At 43.8% G+C, this 24,940-nt stretch overlaps 1 protein-coding gene across 1 annotated transcript in view; it reads right to left on the bottom strand.

Moving 5' to 3' along the window:
* Positions 1-24,940, bottom strand: part of KIAA0319 (KIAA0319 ortholog) — a 562,397-nt gene that overhangs the window by 57,167 nt on the left and 480,290 nt on the right. Inside the window, exons 19-20 of the mRNA XM_069218755.1 lie at positions 24,795-24,885; positions 170-261 (exon numbers count right to left, since the gene is read on the bottom strand). Of these exons, the coding sequence (XP_069074856.1) occupies positions 170-261; positions 24,795-24,885 (183 nt within the window). The remainder of the gene's footprint in view (positions 1-169; positions 262-24,794; positions 24,886-24,940) is intronic.

Below are 24,940 nucleotides of genomic sequence, written 5' to 3'. Positions count from 1 at the left end.
ATATCCAATAAAATACAGAGAAACTGTTATTGTAAAAAGTGCAATTTTCATATAAGAAACAGCAAATAAAACCACAAAAGGATACCAACATTTTATTACATCTCACTTAAACGAACCCCACACTGGACTACTCTCTTATGAAAGTGCCAGCTTTTAAAAATCCCCTTACCGTATTTTGGTCTCAGCTCCATCCGCTCTTGGTCATCTATATTATCGAGGATCGTGTATTTTGTTTTCTTTCTTATTTTTGTCCTTTTTCTGCTGGAATTTAAATAAAAGAAAATATTGCAGTTGTTGCAAACTTTGTAATAATATGCATGCAAGGCAGACAATCATATTGTATATTAATTTGGTGTAATTTCTGGTAATTTTACTTGTTTTACTCTTGTTAAAACAGCTATCCCTTTCCTAGCAAAGTCTAATGTATGAGCAGTTATTAAAGGCTCCTTGAAAATACCCGTACAATTGGGAGGAAGAGATTGTTTTTTTGGGGTTGTAAATGGAGCCTATTAACTTGCAAACAAAGCAACTGATGTAATGAAGCTTATAGGAAATTACAGGGAATTATTTTGACTTATACTGTGTGGTCCCTTGTGCCTGGACAAAGCTAAACCTTTCTGAAGAGCTATAATGAGAGCGAAAGACATGTCAGGGGTTGTCTTTACTCATTCCAGTTTGGCTTGGATGGTATTTTACCAGTCCAAAGCTGTAATACTGTGCCTGGAGTGGTAAATATTTTTTGTAATTTTACAGCTCGGCAAGGATGACACTGTGTCAAACCTATGCTTAAAGGCTTTGCTATACAAATGGCAAAAGACTTTGTCCCTATCTAGCTTAGCTTGGATAGCACTGTGCTGGTTTTATACTTCTGTTTATGGATCAAATCTGTTTATTGTTTTTCAATTTTCAATGATAGACATCACAAATGCAGCGCATTTAAATAATACAATCGCTATAATATGCAGCATGCTCCATGTGTAGTGACAAAAAACCTGAACACAACTTTAACTTTGTTTCCCCGCGACTGGCACGTCATACAGCAATCAATCGATCCCAGGCCTTGCTCCAATATGATCTTGGCCCTCCGTATAAGTCTCCACTGCACACTCACTCCCATTCACTCAATGCAACTCCAGCACCCTCAAGTAGGCCGGGCATGTCAATTCTGTGAACTCCGCAGACAGTATTTGTAAGAATGGTTGCCAGAGTTCCTTAAAGTCACCACTGTGCTGCTGTGAAGTCAAAGTGAGCTTTTCCATAGCGAGGATAAACCACAGCTTATAGAGCCATGATGTTACTGTCGGGATTCTGTCCGTCCCCCACATGGCTAATAGCAGCTGTAGTGCAGCATTTAAAGCCAAGGCCATCTGCCGTCCTCTCAATGATCTCAGGGGGAAAGTAAGTGGATTAGGCAGGCCCAGCAAGGTGTACGCAGGAAGTCTGGGGATCTGAGTATCAAACGCGCGTCAATAGTGTCTAGAATATTCTCCCAGTACCGATGAAGCTTAGGGCAATGCCATAGTAGGTGCACAAGCGACCCTCCACCCTCGCACCCCCTCCAACAAAGGCTGGACTTAGTGGGATCCCAAGCATAGATACGTGTTGGGGTGTAGTACTAATAGGAGGCCACTTTATAGGCTGTCTCTGTACCTGCCGCATTGTAGGCCGTGTGATGTGTCCTGTAAAAGATGCCCTCCCACTCCTCATCAGGGAGCTCCCTCTCCAGTTCTCTCTCCCACCTCAGCTGACCCTTAGTCTTAGGCGAGCAGGCCTCCCCGTAAGAGACCGTAAAGCTCCGAGATCACCCGCTTATCGTCCTTTTTCACTACAATCCATTTTTCAAACTGTGTCAACGGCCTATCTATTAATGCTCTATTGGCTGGCAACATGGCCCAGTGTCGTATTTGATAATACATCATCCTGTCTGCCTCGGTTAAGCCATATGTCTCCCTCATCTGGTCAAAGGGGATCACCCCCTGCTCATCAAATAGGTATCCCACCCTTTTGCAGCCCCCTTCATACCAACGGCGCAGTGCCTCCAGTTGCAGGCCCGGACCAAAATCAGATTTGCACCCAGGGGGGTCATTGGGGACGGGAATGTCGTCAAACCCAGTCTGCAAGCCACCACATCCCACACCTTCATTGACACTTCCATGACCGGGGATACGTACAACCCCTGCGCTCTGTGACGGCGCCGGAGCCATGAAGCACCAGTGATTCTCGGAAGACGGGCGACTCCATTCTAATAGAAAACGCAATTGTGCTGCCTGAAAGTATCGTAGAAGGCAGGGGACCGCTAATCCTCCCTCCGGCTTAGGGCGATACAACACCCGACGTGGTAGCCGCGTCGCCTTTCCCTCCCAAATGAATCTTAGAACCGCTTTTTGAAGGGTTGCTATCGTTCGTGGCGGGGGCGCCACCGGAAGTGCCTGGAACACGTACAGTACGCGTGGTAGGATGGTCATCTTCACCGCCGCCACCCTGCCCGACCAAGACAATTTAAGTCTCCCCCAGGTCTCTAGGTCGCGCTGCACCTCCCGAGTCAGTTTCGTGTAATTCACGTCGCCGTATGAGCAACAGTGGACCCTAACTCAACCCCCAGGTACGGGAGTTTTGAGGAACACCATATAAAGTGGAATCGGGCCTTCAGATCTCTTTCTTGCTCGGCACTGATAAACCTGCTCATGGCCTGCGACTTTAGCATATTCATCCGGAATCCCGAGACCCGTCCATATTCCTCTAGTATCCCCATTAGTACAGGCAGTGAGGTTGCGGGTTCCGCCAGGGTAAGGATCATATCATCTGCGTACAATTAAATGATGTGCTCATCTCCCCCAAACTTCACGCCCGCGATCTGAGGGTCGCCACGAAGCCGCTGCGCCATCGGCTCCATATAGAGCGCAAACAAGAGGGGCGAAAGCGGGCACCCCTGCCGGGTCCCTCTTTGAATTGAGAACAGCAACGAGAGTGTTCCGTTGACCCGGACCGCCGCCCGAGGCACCTGATAGATACAGCGGATCCATGCCATAAAATCCGGGCCCAGCCCAAAGCGCTCAAGCACCCTGAACAGGTATGGCCAATGAACCCTATCAAACGCCTTTTCAGCATCGATAGAAAGGAAGAGCACCTCCCTGCGTGAGCGATCAGTTTTATCCAATAGATGAAGCAAACGCTTTGTATTATCACTACACTGCCTATGCAGTATAAATCCTGCTTGGTCGGGATCCACAAGGCCCAGCATGTAATAGTTGAGACGGTGTGCCAGTATGCCAGTGAACAATTTGGCATCAATATTCAAGAGGGAGATCGGCCTGTATGAGGCGCACTCCTGGGAACCTTCCCCGGCTTCGGAATAACCACGATAGTGGCATCTAACATGCTGGCCGTGAGAGCCCCGTCTGTCGAAAGGAATTGAAGAGTCGCACTAATATAGGTGCAAGTTCCATGCAGAAGGTCTTATAAAAAAAGTGCGGGAAAACCATCGGGCCAGATGACTTCCCGACCTGCAAGCATGCAATTGCTGATATGACCTCTTCCGCCCTTATAGGTTGATCTAACAAAGTCGCCTCTCCCTCGGTCAAGGAAGTAGTTGCTATACCCTCTAGGAAGGCCTCCGGAGTTGCGTTGCCGGGCTCCTCAGCCCCATATAGTCCCCGATAGAATTCTGCAAACGCCTCCGCAATTTGGTCGCTCGTGCGCGCTTCCGCTCCCGAGGGAGAGCAAACCATTTTTACCATTGACGCCGCGCGCTGCGCTCGCAACCGATGTGCCAATAGCTTCCCACATCTATTACTTCCTATATAATACTAATGCTTAAGGCGCACTACCGCATACTCTGCCCTGTCCCAATCCAACCTCCTCAGCTGTTTCCTTACTTTCTCAAGCTCTCGCCATACTCTCGGTGCCCCGGTATGCTTATGTGAACGCTCTAATACCATCACTCTCTGTTCTAGATCCTCTCTAAGCAGTCTCCTTGCTTTATTATCCCTAGCGGACAGCGACATCACCTCACCCCTCAATACAGCCTTCAGTGATTCCCACAGCGTCGCCAAGCAAGTGGTCCCATCATCATTAAGGCTAAGGTAGTCTATTATTGCACTACGAATCGCCTCCACTGTTGCACCATTCTGAAGCATTGAGTCCCTAAATCGCCACCCCGATGCGCCCACGCGCTCCATACTCATGACGTGGACCGACAGTGGTCGGGGCTCAATCACTGACTCCCTAACCCAGGGGAGAAACTCTTGCGAGGCCAAGAAAAGGTCAAGCCTAGCGTATGTCTTAATCACTGCCGAGTAAAAGGAATAGTCCCTTAACGTGGGGTGCGCCCTCCTCCACACATCCTCCAGGCTACACTCACTCAGCCACTGACGACCCGCCACTGTCATTGACCCGGTCTGTCCATACCGGTGACCTGAACGATCCAAGTCACCATCCATTACCAGGTTAAAATCGCCCCCCATTAGGATGGCACCGTCCAGAGATTGTAGCAGCGGGGTCAAAGCCTGTTTCAGGAAGACTTCCTGCTGGGAATTAGGCGCATATAGAGATGCAATAGTGAAGGAAAAAAAAACCAGTCTCATTCTCATGGCTAGAAGCCTACCTTGCACCTCATGCAGTTTTGTCACCACTTCCTCAGGGAATGAGCGCGCTAATAGTATCGCAACCCATGCATGCTTCGTTGATGCTGAAGACCAGAACTGCCTAGGGAACCACTTAGAGCGCATACGATAAATGTCTTTTGGGACGAGATGTGTCTCCTGCAGCATGCATATGTGACTCCCGACCTCTCTAAGGCGGACAGGATGGCTAGCCTCTTCGTAGGATTATTGAGCCCACAGGCATTCAAGCTTGTACATTTAATAATCATACTCTAGAATGAGGGCAGTATGCAAGAAGAAAGAGACATAGGGAGAACACCCCCGTGCCAGGTTATCCACCAGCTCAAACGCCAAGGCCTGAGAATATCTCCACGCAAAAGCCAGCGTCGCAGGGAAACCCAACAACATTCAATCAATGCACACAACAGGTGCTCACAACCAGGAAGTCCTCGTACATCCATGTTCACGAGGAAAAGTCTCCACAGGGCAGTGGATCCGTCCATGTTTGGTAAACCAGGTCCGTCACCTCCGCCGCCCGACCCTCTTCAGCGGCCGTTAGCATCAAGGCCATCCGCGGTTCGGGCCTCCCGTGCCCCCCCTCCTCTAGGCTGAAGTTCCGGCAGGCATGCTATTCAGAACGGATTCCCTCTCCGACCTCAGCTCCGAGGCCGTAGGGCGCTGCAGCTTCCTTCTTTTCTCCTTCCGCCGCCAATGTGGAGGACCCCCAACAGGCAAGGCCGCCTTCTCGCTCACGTCCTGGCAGATCTCCTCCAATCCCAGGATCCAATTTGCTTCCGAAACGGATCTCACCTGCCGGAGCTGTTCCTCCCAACGGAAGACCAGGCGGAACGGGTGGCCCCAGGAGTAAGACACATCGTGCGCCCGCAAGTGCTCCGTGATAGGTCTGAATTCTCTGCGCCTCTGCAAGGTCCACACAGAAAGGTCATGGAATAATTGGTGCTCATGTCCTCTAAAAAGTACCTGCTGAAGATTGCAAGCCCGCTGTAGGATCTTTTCTTTTAGGACAAAATTGTGGAGACAGGCTAGGATATGCGGGGGGCGGTCTCCTGTGCCACCAGCGTGGCCCACACGGTGAACACTATCCAGGACTATCTCCCGAGTCTCATCCGGGCCCAGCAAAGAGCGGAACAGGCCCACCACATAGTCCCCAATGTCCTCCTTTTCGGCCCCCACCGGAGCCCCTCTGATGTGGATATTTTGTCTCCTCAAACGATTTTCCAAATCCTCGACCGCTATCTGGAGGAGGTCCTGCTGCTCTTGGAGGCAGACGACCTCCTGCTGTAGGCCCGCCACCTCTTCACCACGAGGAATCTCACCATCTTCCAGCTGCCCCACTCGCTCTCCCAGTGAGGTAACCTCTCCTTGCAGCTCCTTCACCTCCTGGGAGGTGTCCCTACGCAGCTCCTGTATGTCGCTCCGAAGCGAATCAAACAGGGAGGTCAAAAAGCCCTTCGTGACTGGGGAGCCCTCATCCAGATCCATCTCCGTCCGACCCTCCAAGGGTCTCGTCGCCGGTGAATCCTCAGCCATACCACCCGATGTCAGGCGGGCCCCTGTCAACATTTCTCTCACTGAGCGTTCTCGATTAGATTTGGACGCCGCCATGGCACACGGGCACGGTCTTGGTTCGCCGGATCACCCCCACAAGTCTCTCCAAAAGCTCCGCCTGGGACTAAGTCACCAGGTGTCACCGTGTCAAAGATTGTGCCTGGTCTTAGCACTTAGAAGCCTCCTCTTATGACTCTTCGCTTTATATAGCCTCTGCAGCCTCACGCAGGGGCCCGCACTTACTTGTCCTCCTTGCGGGTGAGTATGGTAACATCGGGGCAAAGGGATGGCCTCTCCTATCCTTGCCCGCACCTCCAGGCCTCTTCGTAGTCCTGAAGAGTCCCGCTGGGGAGGGAGGAGCTGCCCTCCAGCCCCCGACCTGATCCTGTAGACGGGGCGCCTTCCGCGCCCAGGTCGCCTGCCAATCCTGGGGGTCTAGGCCCCTACTGCGGTCCTCCCGCTCGCGGGGCCCAACGCACACCTTCTGGGGCTCCGGCCCCCACTGCACAGGGCCCAGGAAGCCGCCAGGGAAAGGCCCGCCTTGTGGCCCAGGCCACCGCCCAGGCCGCTCCACGGCCCCGATTACGTTTCGGGCCGGCCGCTCCTCTCCCTATGGGAGCAGCGTTGCGTGCCCCTCAGCCTCTTCTGGGCAACCACTGGCCCACGGCAGCGCCCGTTGTTACGGGGGGGGCTCAGGATATCCCCTTGACGGGCCAGTCAGCGTTGTTCCGGGCTAGTCAGCGTTGTTCCGGGCCAGGGCGACGGAGCTCGGACAGGCACGTCCTAGCGTGCCGCCATTTTGGCCACGTCCCCCCTATGCTTCTGTTTAAACAGACATTTGAGGTGAGCAAATCTAGAGTGTCGCTGGTGTTGCAGGGTGCTCCTTACTGGAGCTGCTCTCCACCTAAACTTGAGAACTACCCAGAGTTCTCTTTTTTTTGCATTATTTATGCATCACTCTAATCCTGAAAGGGATTTGTTTTGACTTATACTGGGTGCTCCATTGTGTCTAGACAAAGCTAAATCTCTCTGAAGAGCTCTAATGAGAGCAAAACACGTGTGAGGGGTTGCTTTTAATCATTCCAGGTTGGCTTGGTTGGTATTTTACCAGTCCAAAGCTGTAATACTGTGCCTCGAGTGGTACGTGGCTATTGTCATGTTACAGCTCAGCAAGGTTGACACTGTGTCAAACCTATTCTCAAAGACTGCTATACAGATGGCAAAAGACTTTGTCCCTATCTAGCTCAGCATGGATAGCACTGTGCTGATCCTATGCTTAAAATTTTTGCTAGATAAACAGACATCTGAGGTAAACAAATCTTGAGTGTTGCAGGGTGGTCCTAATTGGAGCTGTTCTCCACCTAAACTTGGGAACTACCCAGAATTCCCTTTTCTTTTTTGCATAATTTGAGTCACGCTAACCCTGAAAGGGATTTGTTTTGATTTTTTATATATATATATATATATATATATATATATATCAGCCAAAGGTAATCCTGTGTTCCTTCTAGCGCTTGCCTATCGAGGTTGGTGTTCAGTTAATGGGCACAGGACCCATTTTTTAATCCACTCCAAAAATATTATATATATAAATCAAAGTCTGGCACTCCTTACAAAAATATAATGGCCTTCATTTATTCCAAAATTCCATAAAGCAGAAACATAGGGCAACGCGTTTCAACCTTCACGGTCTTCTTCCTTGGCCCTTCTTGCAATACATATCTAACAAAAGGAATGTGGCCCCGCCCATTTGCTATCTATATATACCCTTATCCATAGACATAGAAGATATACATTCCCCTTCTTTTTTTTTTTTTCTTTTTTTTTTTTTTTAAATATATATAAATATGCGTCTATATATATACATGGAAATTTATTCTTTTATATTTTCTTTTTAAGTGTCCGGTTTATGTATTCTTCCCATTTTCAATAACAAGTGTCATCAAAAATAATTCCGCTAGTTGGGTGAGCCACTGTTCCTAAAACAATAAATCATCAAATTAATATTTCAATACGCCTCTCAACAAAAAATAATGAATAACCTAAACATTATATAATCAGACCCTTCCCTGGTATCTTCATATTAACCAATATGTACAAAAAGTTCTTCATCCTTGTTCAGTCCCCAAGGATGACGACTGTTTAACTGAATGATGTATTCAGACTCCAATCTCCTTAGTTGTTTTTCTCTGTCCCCTCCTCTCGGAGTGGCAAGGACCCTGTCTATACCAAAAAATCTCATTTTCTCAACTTTGCCCTCATGCTCAAGATTACAGTGTTGCGCTACTGGATATGTAGCATCCTTATTCGAAATTGCTCTCCAGTGCTCAAGAATACGTTTTTTCAGAGGAAAGATTATGCTGCCGATATATTGTAATCCACATGGGCATTCTATTACATAAACAGCAAAATCTGAATTACAATTGATATATTTTTTGATATTCACTCGACTGCCCGTGGGTAACTCATATTGCTTCCGATTTGAACTGTATTTGCATGCTTTGCACTTGGCACACTTATAGAAGCCTTGATATCTGTCTAAGAAAGTTTCTTTATTTTTCCTTGTGTAACTGTGTACCAATATATCCCTTAGCGAACTACTTCTTTTATAAGTTATCAAAGGAGTACGGCTAACTAGCTGTCCAATTGTTCTGTCAGCCTTGATCAAATGCCAATATTTCATGAGAATCTTTTTAACTTCTGAGGAATATGCATTAAAAACTGTCACAAATCTTGGGGTGTTAGTTCCTTCACTTCTCTTTTTGGGAATCAATAGTTCCGCCCTTTGAACTACTGCTGTCTTTTCGCATGCCTTCTTTACTACTTTGTATGGATAACCTCTAGATCTAAATCTCTGTGTCATTCTTAATTGTTCTTCCTCAAAACTTTGTGGGGTACTACAGTTTCTCTTAGCTCTTAATAATTCCCCGTAAGGTATGCTCCATTTTACATTAGGAGGATGGTGGCTTGTTGCATGTAAAATGCTGTTCCCTGATGTACTTTTCCTGAACAGTTTTGTGTGTAAAGTACCTTCTTTTACACAGACCTCTATGTCTAAAAATTCCATCACCTTTTTGAGTACTTTAAATGAAAATTGTAAATTCAGGTCCCTATTTGGTAATGAGTTTAGAAAATCATATAATACTGTTTCTGGACCTTCCCATATAATAAATATATCATCGATATATCGTGTCCAAAATACAATATGTTGGAACCATTTCATCTTTTCATCTGCCATCACCCATTGTGTTTCCCACCATCCCATAAACAAACAGGCATAACTGGGAGCAAAGCAACTTCCCATCGCCGTCCCAGTTGTTTGTCTATACCATTGATCCTCATAAATAAAGAAATTATTTTCCAAACAAAATTTTTACATATTCACAAGTAGTTCAGAATGTTCCAATAATCTGATTGGTTTATCCCTAAAGAAATATCGACACGCCTGAATACCCTTCTCATGTGGTATACAGGTGTACAGTGATACTACATCTATGGTTACCATAATGTAGTTCGTTTGCCAAGGGATATCTTGTATCTTTGTGAGAAAATCTGTGGTATCTTTGCAATATGAGCTTAAATTCAATACATACGGACTTAAAAAATAATCTAAATAAATGGAAACATTCTCCAAAAGACTGCCTTTAGCTGATACTATAGGACGGCCCGGGGGGTTTTCAATGTTCTTATGTATCTTGGGTAGTAAGTAGAAACAAGGTGCCACTGGTTTTTGTACCAGTAAAAATTTTAACTCATCATCTGAAAGTAAGCCTCTGCTAACCCCATCAAACAGTAAATCCTGACATCTCCTTATTGAATGTCGGTAAGCTGATATTGTAGAAATCTCATAACATGCTGGATAAAGCAATTGCCTCTTAACTTCTTGTTGGTATTTTGTAGCATCCCATAGCACTACATTGCCGCCCTTATCTGCCGGCTTTATCACAAATGAGGTTGCTTTCTTGAGAGATATCAATGCTGTTCTTTGGCCTGGTGTTAAATTCCGTGCATAAGCATCTTTCGACCTCTTCCACAGATTCAGCAGCTCAAAAATCACTGCTTCATGAAAAGCATCAATGTTATCATGTGGTAAGACTGGATTGCATCTCGATTTTGCTTTGAAACTGCTGCCGCTGGCACAGTCTGTTCGTAAGTCTAGATCCTCAAGTAGCTCCATGTCTGTTTCCCATGTTCTCTCCCCTATCTCCAGTTCTCGTAGAGACGCTAAACCGTCTATATCCCTGATCGTTAGTTCTGAAGCCAACTCTGAACTATTTATTTGTGTTGAATGTGATAAAGTTACATCCTTTTTTTGTTGTGTAAAGATTTTCATTAGCTTCAATTTTCTGATCAGGTGGAAGATGTCAATGCGTGTTTTCATATAATTGAAATTCGCTGTTGGACAGAAAGATAGCCCTAATTCCAATATTGATCGTTCATCCTGTGACAAAGTGTGAGAAGAGATGTTAACCACTGTCAGTTCTCTATCCTTTGTTATTTCTTTCTCCTGGTTTGTCGTGCGCTCCTGCCAACCAAATTTCCGTTGTCCTGTTGACCTGCCCCTTCTCCTGATCTTTTTGTGTCTGCGCCATCGCCTTTGTCTCTTGGGGGTTTTCTCTGTGGTCTTGAGCTCATCTGTACAAAACGATACTCCTCCAATGTGGTGAAAGGTTGGCCCGCCAATGTGCTTGGGCCCGGGGTTTCTTCCAGGTCTGATATGTTTTCTACACTCGATTCTGATGTCGATGTCTCCTGTCGCCGTAGGGCTTCACCTTGTCTATAATCTTTTCGAGCTTGGTCATATCGTCTGCTGAATGTTAAGACACGTCCAGTTGCATAATCATTTTTGTCCCGCAGAAATGTTTTCTTTTTCTTCAATTTTATTTCATCTTCATATTTTTTGAGACGTGCCTCCATCTCTTCACCGAATTTTTTGATTTCATCTTGTGTCTCATGTAGTTCGAGATTTGCCTTCAATTTAGTGATGTCTTCACTAGTTTGTGTGAGTTCCATCTCTGCATATTTCGATAAGAGTTCTAACATACTCTTGCAGGTAGCTGCCATCAGAAGTGACCATTCTTCCAACAGCTTAGAATGTGGATTGAAATGTGACGGAGTGATTAGAATTCGTAGGCCCCGTGGGACCCGACCATATAATGTTTAGGTTATTCATTATTTTTTTTTGAGAGGCGTATTGAAATATTAATTTGATGATTTATTGTTTTAGGAACAGTGGCTCACCCAACTAGCGGAATTATTTTTGATGACACTTGTTATTGAAAATGGGAAGAATAGATAAACTGGACACTTAAAAAGAAAATATAAAAGAATACATTTCCATGTATATATATAGACGCATATTTATATATATTTAAAAAAAAAAAAAAAAAAAAAAAAAAAGGGGAATGTATATCTTCTATGTCTATGGATAACGGTATATATAGATAGCAAATGGGCGGGGCCACATTCCTTTTGTTAGATATGTATTGCAAGAAGGGCCAAGGAAGAAGACCGTGAAGGTTGAAACGCGTTGCCCTATGTTTCTGCTTTATGGAATTTTGGAATAAATGAAGGCCATTATATTTTTGTAAGGAGTGCCAGACTTTGATTTATATATATAATATTTTTGGAGTGGATATATATATATATATATAATTATATATATATATATATATATATATGCTTTTTGCTTACATGCAAAATACTTACATTTTTATAGTAAAGCCATGTGTTGTGAAGACATATGTGTGGTACAAGCATGTGTCGTAAAGGCATACGCATTGTAATGGAATAGTAAAATCCAACATTATCAACAAACAATATACTAATACCAATCCACTCCCTGGCTTATTAAACACCTGTCCAAGGTAAATGATTCACATAAAGAGAAGGGGAAGCAATTTAAAAAGTAATGGGCCAGATTTATCAGAACTTTGCACTTGGGGCAAAGTCACCAAAACTGATGCAAACCATTGCAAGTGTTGATTTCGGATTTACTTTCCTTTGCAAAACTTGTTTGTACCAAAGGGGCATTCCAATGCTACCACCCATGGTTTTTGACACAAAAACATTCTATCTACTAACATTTGTATAAGGCAACCAAAAAAATACACCTCCTTGAGGCAGATGCAAAGACGGAGAAAAGTTTTATTTTCTCCAAACCCTTCATGTGTGCTGCACTGTAAGAAAACACACATACAAAGTTTAAAAGTAAATCAAAGCATAGTATTTTGTGAAGGTAGAGTACCCTTCCAGTACAAAACATATGCTAGACTCATGCAGACACCTTTGTACTATGGTGCAAAGTTATGTGCGTGCAGCTAAGCAGCCTGCTTGTGCCTCAGTGCAGGGGAAGGCAGCAGCAGTGCAATAAATTGGTAAATATGACTGTGCTGCTCTCTTCCTTAGTGCACAACGGTGCAGCAATTGTTGTTGCACAGTTTTTCCTCAACGTCTGAAGAAATCTACTCCTTTGACTTCTTTGAAGCTGATCCAGGAGCTTTTGCAGGAATCTACAATAAAGCGCAATACAGAAGTCCAGACAAAAGTTAGTGGAGGCATTATGTCTAAAGCAGAGTGTAGTTCAGACAGCACTGGAAGGATGAGCTTTCATTTCCTAAGATGGAAATACCAGTTGCTTACCTCTGCACTAGCATGTTGACCTAGGCTGGCTTATATGTCATGGATACAGCCAAGATCATTCTACTTTTGTTGCTGACTGAGGAGTAGGGCCAAAGATATTGGGAACTACAATGGCAAATAATTAATGTCTGTCTTTAGGAATACAAATAACCAGCTATGCTTTGTAGCTGTTGAGCTGAAGAGTTTAATGCCATAAAGGCCTGAATTTCCACGAGCAGGTATTGAAGGATGAGTACATGGAGAGGATTTTGGTGAAAGGTTAACATGTACTTGGATGTAGTTGGAATGGAATTGAACGAAATGTTCAAAGAGGGAACAGAAGTACATATTAAACACAACTGACAAATAGGAGGACCCCTGTAACACTATGCAATCCAAACAGCGTACCTGTTCTCCAGGAAGGACTAAACTCATCTACCTGTGCTGTCCGCAGCCCACACCACAGTGGACTAGCACTCAACTAAATTTCAGTGGCTCAGAGTATTGCAGGTTGCTGGGATATCTAATAGCACTAGCAGGGATGCTGTATGCTTGTTCGAAAACTTAGGATATTATCTCAAAATAGAAACAGGACAATCCGTGTGCCAGCGCTAGGTCTAAAATCTGATTGTCTCAGTGACTGCATCTGAGGAAGGTCAAGGAAGTCTTGGATCAGTGAAACATTTGATTTTCAAGTATGTCAGCCATTACTAAAAGATTGGTAATGGACAAAACAATTAGGAAGTTCTGAGGTGGAATGATTGACCTTCTTGCATAGAGGAATAACTTGATCTTTTTTCAGGATTCCTAGCAAGAGGATCTCCCAGATAGAGAGGTTAACATGATGTCATATGATGGGGAAAATAGCAAAACATGTTGTTTCAGCAGCTATGGAGGAATTATTTGTTCACTAAATCAATCTTTCAGTTTAGATTTAGACAGAAAGGTAGCAAGCCATCAGTGGGGACCTACTTGACAATAAAGAAGCAAGGGATCTGACTAGGCAGATCTTCTGTTACTTAGCATTTTTTTAGTTGCAGCCATGTATTAGTCAAGGCACTGCTCAAAGCTTCATGCAGTTCCTTGGGAGGTGGGGTAGCTTGTTGAGAATTATATCCATTACTTGGAAATGTAGAGCTGTATGTATTTCCACCTTCCAACATTTCGTAAAGTATTTTTATATGGTTTTAGACTCGCTTTGCGTTCTCTCTTTATTACAGGAAGCGTTTTTGTAGCATATGGTGCATTTAACGATTCTTCTAATGATCACTTTGTTTTGGGAAACTGTTGAATGGCCAAAAACTGTATAGCCCTTTTCTCTCTTCAGTAACTACACATTTCCTCTTCAGCTGTATATATGGTAAATAACATTTCTTCATGTGAGTCCTGAGGATGCCCTAGTAATCAAGCAAGATTTGTAAGAATACTAATTCCTGATTTTATTTTAGAACTGGACAAGTGGGGCGATAAAGTATTTCAAAGTGATTATTACGTCTTTGAGCTTCTTAGCCTATTTAAAAATGGTGATGAACAATTTCATTTAAATGCTGTACATTGAGGTCGCACAATCTAAGACTATTTTGCATACCATTTGATAAATTAATACCTCGAATGTGTCCAGCATTGCTTGCAAAAGTTGGTTTTCTTCATCTTTGCTACAAAGGGGATAATGAATGTTAATCTTTTTCTTTTTAACAAGATGCATTATAGACACAATTTGTGGAGTTAGGAACGTTGTGGACTGGAGTTGGCGGGAATTAATTTAAGCCTTTGCTTTATGTTTACTCTTGTTTTGACTATTATTAAATTTACGGCTGAGCATCCATGAGTCCAAAGCCCGTTTCTTGTGGTTGGCAAGTATTACTGGATGAAACAACATGGTGCTGTCTAAATCTCTTTCAAGTCTGGGAACAGTAAAATTAAAAGAAAAAGTAACTTTTTTTTCATATCCTCTTTGACTCCTGCTTGTCCTTATATAACCTTTCTAATGGTCTAAAGGTAACTAAAAACTGAAACTCCTTTCGAAGACAATATTATCTATTATAAGACAACGATAAGGCCAATATTGTTAGGTTTATAAAAGGCACCAAAACTGTTTAAGAGAATGCTTTGCTATAAGGAACTGATAAATCTAATCTAAAGAAATGTCAGGTGCCACAGACTTCTGGATCCTGGTTGGTTATTAATCTGCCCAGGATATGTATTTTATTCCCCATGCTTCAGGGGTTTCGAGTTGTCACAATGATTCATAACCCATGCTCCATTCGTTCCATGCTAATGACCTCACATGTCACATCACTGATGGCATGTTGAATGACATCATTGATAACTTCACTGATTACTTCACTGACAACATCATCGAATACTACAACTATCATCTCAACTTTTCAATAAGAAAAAATTATGAAAAATATTATGAACTAATTGAAAAGTTACTATATTATCTAAAACTAATATATATAATCAAAGGTTCACTGCAGAACTATAAACCCACACAATGTGCCTATGAAAACACCGTATACTAATACAACAAGCACTATTACATAAAGATAATTCATATACACATACAACATTATTAAGTCACAGAGCAAGGGTCATAAACCACTAACTGTCTAAAACGTAGCCAGAGATACCTAATATCTAACTCTTACACGTCTATCATCTCAACATGAAACAATGACCAAAATATACCACACAAGTACTGTAACAATTACAACACTCATTACACTACTGCAACACATCTACCATCATATAAAAGCACCGACATGTAATCTAACCTCCACCCGTGTTCTATGATCACTGTATTTGGTAGACGAGTTCATGCTTTGCACTGTTGCAGTTTGAGTTAACTCTCGGTTTTAATGTAATTTTAGAGGGCCATTACACATTTGGTAAGGTTTATAATCACTCCTTACCATAATTTTACACTACCTGTATTTTTCCAGGTATTTCTAAAATGTTTTATGCTATTCTACATCAAACTTCAATGAAAGTATTCTCTTCTCCACAGCGGGAGCTTGCTGCAGGACCAGGCCTTCTGCCAGACACTGCGCCTAGTCTTGTAGGTGGCCAATCCCCACTGCTCAAGACCATTGTCTTTCCATCCAAGCATAGAAGATCTATCTCCACTGTGCATGGCAGCCTTTGGCTTTAAATTGTGTGGCATAGTTGAGATGCTGAGGGAGTACAGAATTTGTAGTCGCAAACTTAATTTTTGCTCGCCCAGCTTGCTTGTGACTCTCTTGGCATCCAGTTTTTTCTCTCAAGGTGGAAGTTTGAGAAATTTGCACACAATGGAGTCCTTTGAAGGTTTTCATCCATCTATCATCTGTGTGGTACACATAGGGGCATATTTATACTCCGTTTGCGCCGAATTAGCGTCGTTTTTTTCGACGCAAATTCAGCGCAAAACTAACGCCATATTTATACTTTGGCGTTAGACGCGTCTAGCGCCAAAGTATGAGGAAAGAGCGTCATTTTTTTGCGTGAACGCCTTCCTTGCGTTAATGAGATGCAAGGTAGGCGTTCCCGTCTAAAAAAATGACTGCGACGCAAATGCGTCGTATTTATACTCCCGGGCAAAAATGACGCCCGGCAGTGGGCGGGGCAAAAAACCCCGCATTTGCGCCGGATTTTAGCGCCTGGGTCAGGGCAGGCGTTAAGGGACCTGTGGGCTCAAAATGAGCCCACAGCTGTCCTCCCATGCCCCCAGGGACCCCCCCTGCCACCCTTGTCCACCCCAGGAGGACACCCAAGGATGGAGGGACCCACCCCAGGGACATTCAGGTAAGTATAATTATTTTTTTTTTAATACTTTTTTTTGGCATAGGGGGGCCTGATTTGTGCCCCCCTACATGCCTCAATGCCCAATGGCCATGCCCAGGGGACATAAGTCCCCTGGGCATGGCCATTGGGCAAGGGGGCATGACTCCTGTCTTTACTAAGACAGGAGTCATGTAAATGGCGTCTGGGCGTCATTAAAAATGGCGCAAATCGGGTGGAGGCGATTTTTTGCGTCAACCTGACTTGCACCATTTTTAAGACGCCCTAGCGCCATTTTTCCCAACGCCGGCGCTGCCTGGTGCACGTGTTTTTTTTCCACGCACACCAGGCAGCGCCGGTCTGCTTGCGCCGGCTAACGCCATTCAATAAATTCGGCGCCCGCATGGCGCTTCAGAATGGCGTTAGCCGGCGCAAAACTTTTTGACGCTAAACTGCGTTAGCGCAGTTTAGCGTCAAAAAGTATAAATACGGGCCATAATGTCCTGTTCCTGAGTTCAAAAGAGATTTCAGGAAACTTCTTATGAACTGTACCAGTCATTCTCCAGTCTTTAACACAGCACTCCCTCTATTTGTGATCACACAAGGTAGGATGCTCAGTTAAATTAAAAGTTCATCATTTTTTTTTAAACTGGAAAAGACAGGAGAATATGGGCCTCATTTATGAGGTCCTAGTGGCACACTGTGCCACCAAAGTGTAATTTCTTTACGCTCCAGTGGCGCTGTGTGTCAGCCCATATCTACAAGACCACGCAAAGCCACCCTGCATGGCTTTTCATGGCCTTGTATACATTGACACCTTTCATGCATAACACTGCGTGAAAGGGACATTCCATGGGTGTTGCTTGGAGTGTTCCAATGCAACACCCATGCAACCTGGAGGAATCTGAGGCATTTACAGATTTACAAGTCTGGGAATGCATCAGATTCTGACGCCACCTCAGGGGTGGTGTAAGAGTGACGCATAAGAGTGACGCAAGGGGGAGAAATATTTGTATTTCTCCCTGTTTTTTCCTATGCATTGTCCAGCACACATAGAAAGTGAAAAACACCTCTTGTGGTTGTTTTTGTGCAGGAAGGTGAAAAATTTCAAGAAATTCTCCTTTTTACAGACAAATGCTTTTTTTAAAAAAAAGCTAAGTTTGTTTTTCTAAAATTCTTGGCTGACTAATTAATAATTTTCTCACTTTTGTACAGACAACTGAACAGCATAGTCCACTATTTCACTTAAAGTTTTCAGTAACGATCAGTCATTTGAAAAGAAACAGAAAAGTCCAAGCTAAGTGGCCAAAAATAACATAAACAATAAAATAAAGGTAATTAGCATATTATGGCCATATATTGACATCCAAGGCTCTCTTTTTCCCTCTCTCTCTCACTAGCTCCATTTCTTTCTCGCTATTGATCTATATGTATATTACCTAGCGGTGGTCGCCAGTAGGTAGTTATAGTCAGGACCATGTTTCCACAGAAAAAGCATTTTTTGTCTTGTCTATACCTTTGGCACCGTTCGACGAATCTTCACAAACCTTTCCAAAAAAAGTGTGCAGGTGATTCTTGTTGCACATGGGCAGTTTCGGGTTGATCGATCAAGTGGGATAAAAAAAGGGGGGGCAAAAAAACATGTGTTTCCCATTTTAATTCCTGTAGGAATGTTGAACGCGACTACAGCCCAACTGCTGGACGGAATTACACCAAATTTGGCAGAAAGGTAGGTTTCAGTAAACAGATTACACTTTTGCATATTCGGTGTAAATCAGTTCAGTCATTTTTGAGATATTAAAGGGAAAACTAATTTCTATATCTAGGGTCGTAGATCCTCCCCGACGACTTTGTGAATACTAAGAGCTCATGCATGGAGCTTCAGAGCTCTGATTGTTTGCCAACACTTCATACCAGGAAGTGATGGCAGCCATCTTGGGACTCAGCTTCAGCAAAGTCCCAGAAAAAAGTGAACAAAAAAGAAAAGGAGGCAGGGTAGGGACACACTGACCCCTTAGAGCTGGTGCTGGGGCCCCCATAGGGACCCCACAAGGGCAAGAAGGGACTTAAAAAAAACAACTTTTGCAGTGAATTTGCAACATCACAAATGCCCTGCAAAAATATTAAAAAAAAACAAATGCAGGGGCTCCTGTGCTTGTTTTTATGAAGCCCCCGAGTGGGCCAGTTCCCTGGGGCACTTTAACATAAAGGAAGGGAGGGACTCAAGGGACCCCTCATAGGGCATTTTGATGCCTGGGGGGTGCCACCTTCCCAGGGCTTTATTTATAATGAATGCAGGGGCGCAGTTCTGAGGACCGGCACCTCCCCGGGGCTTTAATCAAGTACAATGCAGGGAGGCCACGCATGAACATTATAGTAATGTTTTGATGGACAGCAGACCATGGTCACTTCTGGCCTAATGGTAAAGCTCTTGGACTGTCACTCAGTAGGCTGAAGGTTCAAACCATGGTATCTCATGAGAGAGTGTCTGTTTATTTTCCAGTGTTTTGACTGTTGAACATTCCTACTGATGTAACATTGAAGATTTTGTTTCCTTCAAAATCTGTGTGCTGAATGTCATAGCTAAGTCTGGACACTGCACAGCAAAGAGTCACCTCTGGCCTAGTGGTCAAAGTGTCAGATATGCACACATGAAGGTTAAAGGTTCCAGTCTAGGTGAGTCTGTGGTAATTTCCTGCTTTAGTTTCTTTTTAACTAAAAATATTTAAGTTACATAATGAAAGGTGATCTCACTCTTTTTAATTGACAAAAACATTTTTCTTTTCAATTTGTCCGGACATATCTCATCCTAAGCATATCATTCATCAGAGCCCAAATTGCTCTCTTTCAATCTCTCTCTTTCTCTCTCAGTGTTAGGTGGAAAGCGGGGTTGGCAGCCGGAACTTGCTGCAGACCAGGCCTTGTGGCCAACCCCACCTCGCATGGCTAAAAGCCATGCACACCGCAAGGTTGGGTGGTTATAGGGGGTTGGCCACAGGGCCTCGCCACAGACCAGCCCCTCCCACAAATCGCCACTTCGCACCGTCACAAGGCCCTGCACGGTGGTGGTTGAACTAACGTATAGTAATGAAAATTACATTACGTTAAAAAAAACATAGAACTTCACTCTAAAAAACAAAGGTTACAGGGACGTTATAGTTAGGAAACAGAATTAAAAAAACTCTCAGAAATTCACTTAAAAAATCAAAAGTTACAGGGGAGATATAGTTAGGCTCATATTTTAAGCATACAAAACCATTGAAATTTACCTGTTACAGTTAGAGCTATCTCAAGTAACTATAACTCGTGCCCTACAATAACTATAACTTGTGTCTTTGCCATTCACTGCTTATTACACCACAAATTACGGCACTCATGACATCTTTGATAACATCATTGATAATATCAATGTAAAGTTTGCAGTAAAATGTTTGCCAAAAAAACTGTGCGTAGCAGGGGCCCAAGTTATAGTTACCTTAGGGCACGATATATAGTTACCTTAGGGCACGAGTTATAGTTACTTGAGATCACTCTAACTATAAAGGGTGAATTCCTATGGTTCTTTATGTTTAAAATGTGAGCCTAACAAGAGTGTCCCTGTAACCTTTGGTTTTTAAAATGAATGAATATATGTATGTATATGAAATATATACACACACACAATATATATATATAAAACAATATATATATATAACAATATATATATATATATATATGTATATATATATATATATATATATAATATTATTTTTTCCACTGAATAAACCAAGGGTTAAAGTGATATTATAATTAGGTGAAAATGTCAGTTAGAACCTACTTTGTTTAAACTGAAAAAAAACCTGAAATTAACCGTTTTTTGTTTACTGTGCTAACTAGAACTTGTATCTTCGCCATGCTCAGTGTTGTCAATGACATAATTAGAGATGTTATCATTGTCGTCATTGGAGAGTATCTTGAAGACAAATGGCGCCAAAGTTATTAGTGAAAAAGGAAATGCTTTTCCAATGGAAAGTCTGGCTTACCAATAAAAATATATATACACACACAAAACACTACATATCCTTGCATACAGTATTTGTATCCTTTTCAAATGTCTGTGAGCTGATTATGAAGAACTGCTCTGAGTGATGCTGATATTCCATGTCAATAAAATACACAAGAATTTGATCAAGTGCATTGTATAGATGCTGTAGACTTCTTAAGCCTACATGCATGCAAACAATACCGGTGGGAATCTGTGATGCTTATGGCTAGTCTCTAATAGGAAAAAATTGTGAACCGGGAGATTAAGACAACTTTTAAATCTTTATGAAATTGCCTATATGTGACTGTGAGAAGCAATGAATACACTTTTGTGCTGTTAAATTGAGAACCAATGAATAAAGGGCCTTATTTATACTTTTTGGAGCAAAACTGCACTAATGCAGTTTTGCACCAAAAAGTTTCGCACCGGCTTGCACCATTTTTTAGCACTAGCTGGGCACTATATTTATGGAATGGTGCAAGCCGGTGCAAAGGGTAGTCTAGCTTTAAAAAAAATGACGTTAGGCAGGTTTGAGTCAAAATAAATGACTCTAACCAGATTAGCACTATTTTTTGACGCTAAGGGGCATATTTATACTCTGGCCCATATTTATACTTTTTGACGCAAAACTGCGCCAACGCAGTTTTGCGTCAAAAAAATTAGCGCCGGCTAACGCCATTCTGAAGCGCCATGCGGGCGCCGTATTTATTGAATGACGTTAGCCGGCGTTAGCCGCCGGCGCCATCTGGTGTGCATTAAAAAAAACGACGTACACCAGGCAGCGCCGGCGTAGGGGGATATGGGGCTTGGGCGTCAAGAAATGGGGCAAGTCAGGTTGAGGCAATTTTTTCGCCTCAACCCGATTTGCGCCATTTTTTTTCACTCCCAACCCCCATAGAAATGACTCCTGTCTTAGCAAAGACAGGAGTCATGTCCCCTTGCCCAATGGCCATGCCCAGGGGACTTCTGTCCCCTGGGCATGGTCATTGGGCATAGTGGCATGTAGGGGGGCACAAATCAGGCCCCCCTATGCCACAAAAAAAAAAAAAAAAACACTTACCTGAACTTACCTTAATGTCCCTGGGATGGGTCCCTCCAGCCTTGGGTGTCCTCCTGGGGTGGGCATGGGTGACAGGGGGTGTCCCTGGGGGCATGGGGGGGGCACCTCTGGGCTCCTTCAGAGCCCACAGGTCCCTTAACGCCTGCCTTTTGCAGGCGCTAAAAAACGGCGCAAAAGCGGCCGTACGTCATTTTTTTTGACCCGCCCACTCCCGGGCGTGATTTTTGCCCGGGAGTATAAATCCGACGCACATGCCTCGGAGTCGATTTTTTAGACGGGAACGCCTACCTTGCATATAATTAACGCAAAGTAGGTGTCCACGCTAAGAAATGACGCTAACTCCATGGACTTTGGTGCTAGACGCATCTAATGCCAAAGTATAAATATGGAGTTAGTTTTGCGTCGAAATTGCGTCAAAAAAAACGACGCAATTCCGGCGCAAACGGAGTATAAATATGCCCCTCTGTTTGCACTGAATTAGCATCATTTTTTTTTCTCTAATTCAGTGCAAAACTAACTCCATATTTATACTTTGGTGCTAAAACCCTCTAGCGCCAAATTTATGGAGTTAAAGTCATTTTTTGAAAGTGGAGACTTATCTTGCCTTAATGAGATGCAAAGTAGGCGTTCCCGTGCAAAAAATGACTCTATGGCCTTAATGCCATATTTATACTCCCATGCAAAAATGGTGCAAGGGGGGAGAGGGGTCAAAAAATGGGGCAAAGCTTGCTTTGCCACATTTTTTAAAGCCTGGGTCAGGGCAGGCGTTAGGGGACCTGTGGGCCTATTTCCATGGTGGAACACCATGGAATAAGCCCACAGTTGCCCTCCCCAGGCCCCAGGGGCACCCCCACCCACACCAGAGGGACTGCGGAAGATGGGGGACCCCATTCTAGGTAAGTACAGGTAAGATTGCATTTTATTTTTGCAAGTGCCATAGGGGCCCTGAAATGGGCCCCCATACATGGCACAGGGTGCAATGGCCATGCCCAGGGGACCCCTGTCCTCTGTGCTGGCCATTGGGGTGGTGTGCATGACTCCCGCCTTTTTTAAGGCAGGAGTCATGTGACATGGTAGGTTTAGCACCATAAAATGACGCTAATCTGGTTAGAGTCATTTGTTTTTTACTCTAACCTGCCTAAAGTCATTTTTTGGTGCTAAACCCTCTTCTTCTATACTGCCAGCCCCACCTGACTAAAGTCATTTTTTTTTACTCTAGCCTACCCTTTGCACCGGCTTGCACCATTCCATAAGGTGCCCGGCTGGTGCACAGAAATGGTGCAAGCCGGTGCAAAACTTTTTGGTGCAAAACTGAGGCCCGTATTTATACTCCGTTTGCGCCGAATTAGCGTCGTTTTTTTCGACGCAAATTCGGCGCAAAACGAACGCCATATTTATACTTTGGCGTTAGACGCGTCTAGCGCCAAAGTATGGGCAAATAGCGTCATTTTTTTCCGTGAACGCCTTCCTTGCGTTAATGAGATGCAAGGAAGGCGTTCCCGTCTAAAAAAATGACGGCGACGCAAATGCGTCGTATTTATACTCCCGGGCAAAAATCACGCCCGGGAGTTGGCGGGTCAAAAAACCCCGCATTTGCGCCACTATTTAACGCCTGGGTCAGGGTAGGCGTTAAGGGGCCTGTGGGCTCAAAATGAGCCCACAGGTGCCCCCCCCTGCCACCCCTGCCCACCCCAGGAGGACACCCAAGGATGGAGGGACCCACCCCAGGGACATTCAGGTAAGTTCAGGTAAGTATAATTTTTTATATTTTTTAATTTTTTTGGGTGGCATAGGGGGGCCTTATTTGTGCCCCCCTACATGCCACTATGCCCAATGACCATGCCCAGGGGACAGAAGTCCCCTGGGCATGGCCATTGGGCAAGGGGGCATGACTCCTGTCTTTACTAAGACAGGAGTCATTTAAATGGCGTCTGGGCGTTGAAAAAAATGGCACAAATCGGGTTGAGGCGATTTTTTTGCCTCAACCTGACTTGCCCCATTTTAAGACGCCCTAACGCCATTTTCCCCCTACGCCGGCGCTGCCTGGTCTACGTGTTTTTTTTCCACGCACACCAGGCAGCGCCGGTCCGCTTGCGCCGGCTAACGCCATTCCATAAATACGGCGCCCGCATGGCGCTTCAGAATGGCGTTAGACGGCGCTAAATTTTTTGACGCTAAACTGCGTTAGCGCAGTTTAGCGTCAAAAAGTATAAATATGGGCCTGAGTTAGTGCAGTTTTGCAGCAAAAAAGTATAAATAAGGGCCAATATTTTGTACGTTTGCGCCACTTTTGCGTCAAAAAATGAAGTTGATGCAGTGAAAAAAAAGTATAAATCAGGGCCTTGGTGCTAGACGGGTCCAGCACCAAAGTATAAATATGGAGTTAGATTTGCACCGAATTAGAGTAAAAAAAATGACGCTAATTCGGTGCAAACAGAGTATAAATATGCCCCTAAATACGGCGTTAAGGCCATAGAGTCATTTTTTGCATGGGAACGCCTACCTTGCATCTTATTAAGGCAAGGTAGGTCTCCACTTTCAAAAAATGACTTTAACTCCATAAATTTGGCGCTAGAGGGGTCTAGCACCAAAGTATAAATATGGAGTTAGTTTTGCACCGAATTAGAGTAAACAAATGACACTAATTCGGTGCAAACAGAGCATAAATATGCCCCAAAGTGTTGCGCTGACAAACTAATCAAGAAAAAATACATTTTAACAGATACTGATATATACAGTGAAGCATTCCGGTCTGCACGAAAATATAATGGTGAAAATGTACATTCAATTTTAAAATGCTTACTGACACTACAAAATAACTGTTGTAATGTCTGGGTACGCGCTATACACATTGCCTTAAAGGGGGTTAGCTGCAGAACATCGCTAAAACCTCCTGAAGCACTTTGAAGACAGTTTTGTTAATATGTTTACAACAGTATATCCACAATACATACTGCCACACGTCTCCACAGATGGTGAAAAGCATATCTTACTACATCTGTCAGTAAGACTGGTCTTGTGTCCTGTCTTATGGCATTGAAGACGGCAATGGCAGCTTTTATATGTACATTTTTTAATGTTTTTTGACATCACAAAATGGAAAAGAAACCAAATATTACTGATTAAAAGGCATTTAAAAATACCAGCTGTACAGTACCTTTTGCAGCAGTAGAAGCAAAGCCAGGCTAGGCTACCTACAAGCGTCATCAGTGCAAACACCGATACTGTCACATACAGTATGCTCCATTCTGTGAGAGAGCACAGTTTAGGTCAGACATATACTCTCAAATATACATAAAAAGC

Source organism: Pleurodeles waltl, chromosome 2_1 (genome assembly GCF_031143425.1).
Source record: "Pleurodeles waltl isolate 20211129_DDA chromosome 2_1, aPleWal1.hap1.20221129, whole genome shotgun sequence".
In the NCBI taxonomy this organism is placed as follows: Eukaryota; Metazoa; Chordata; class Amphibia; order Caudata; family Salamandridae; genus Pleurodeles; species Pleurodeles waltl.
The sequence above is the reverse complement of the archived record's forward strand: the minus strand, read 5'-3'. Positions and strand labels throughout refer to the sequence as shown.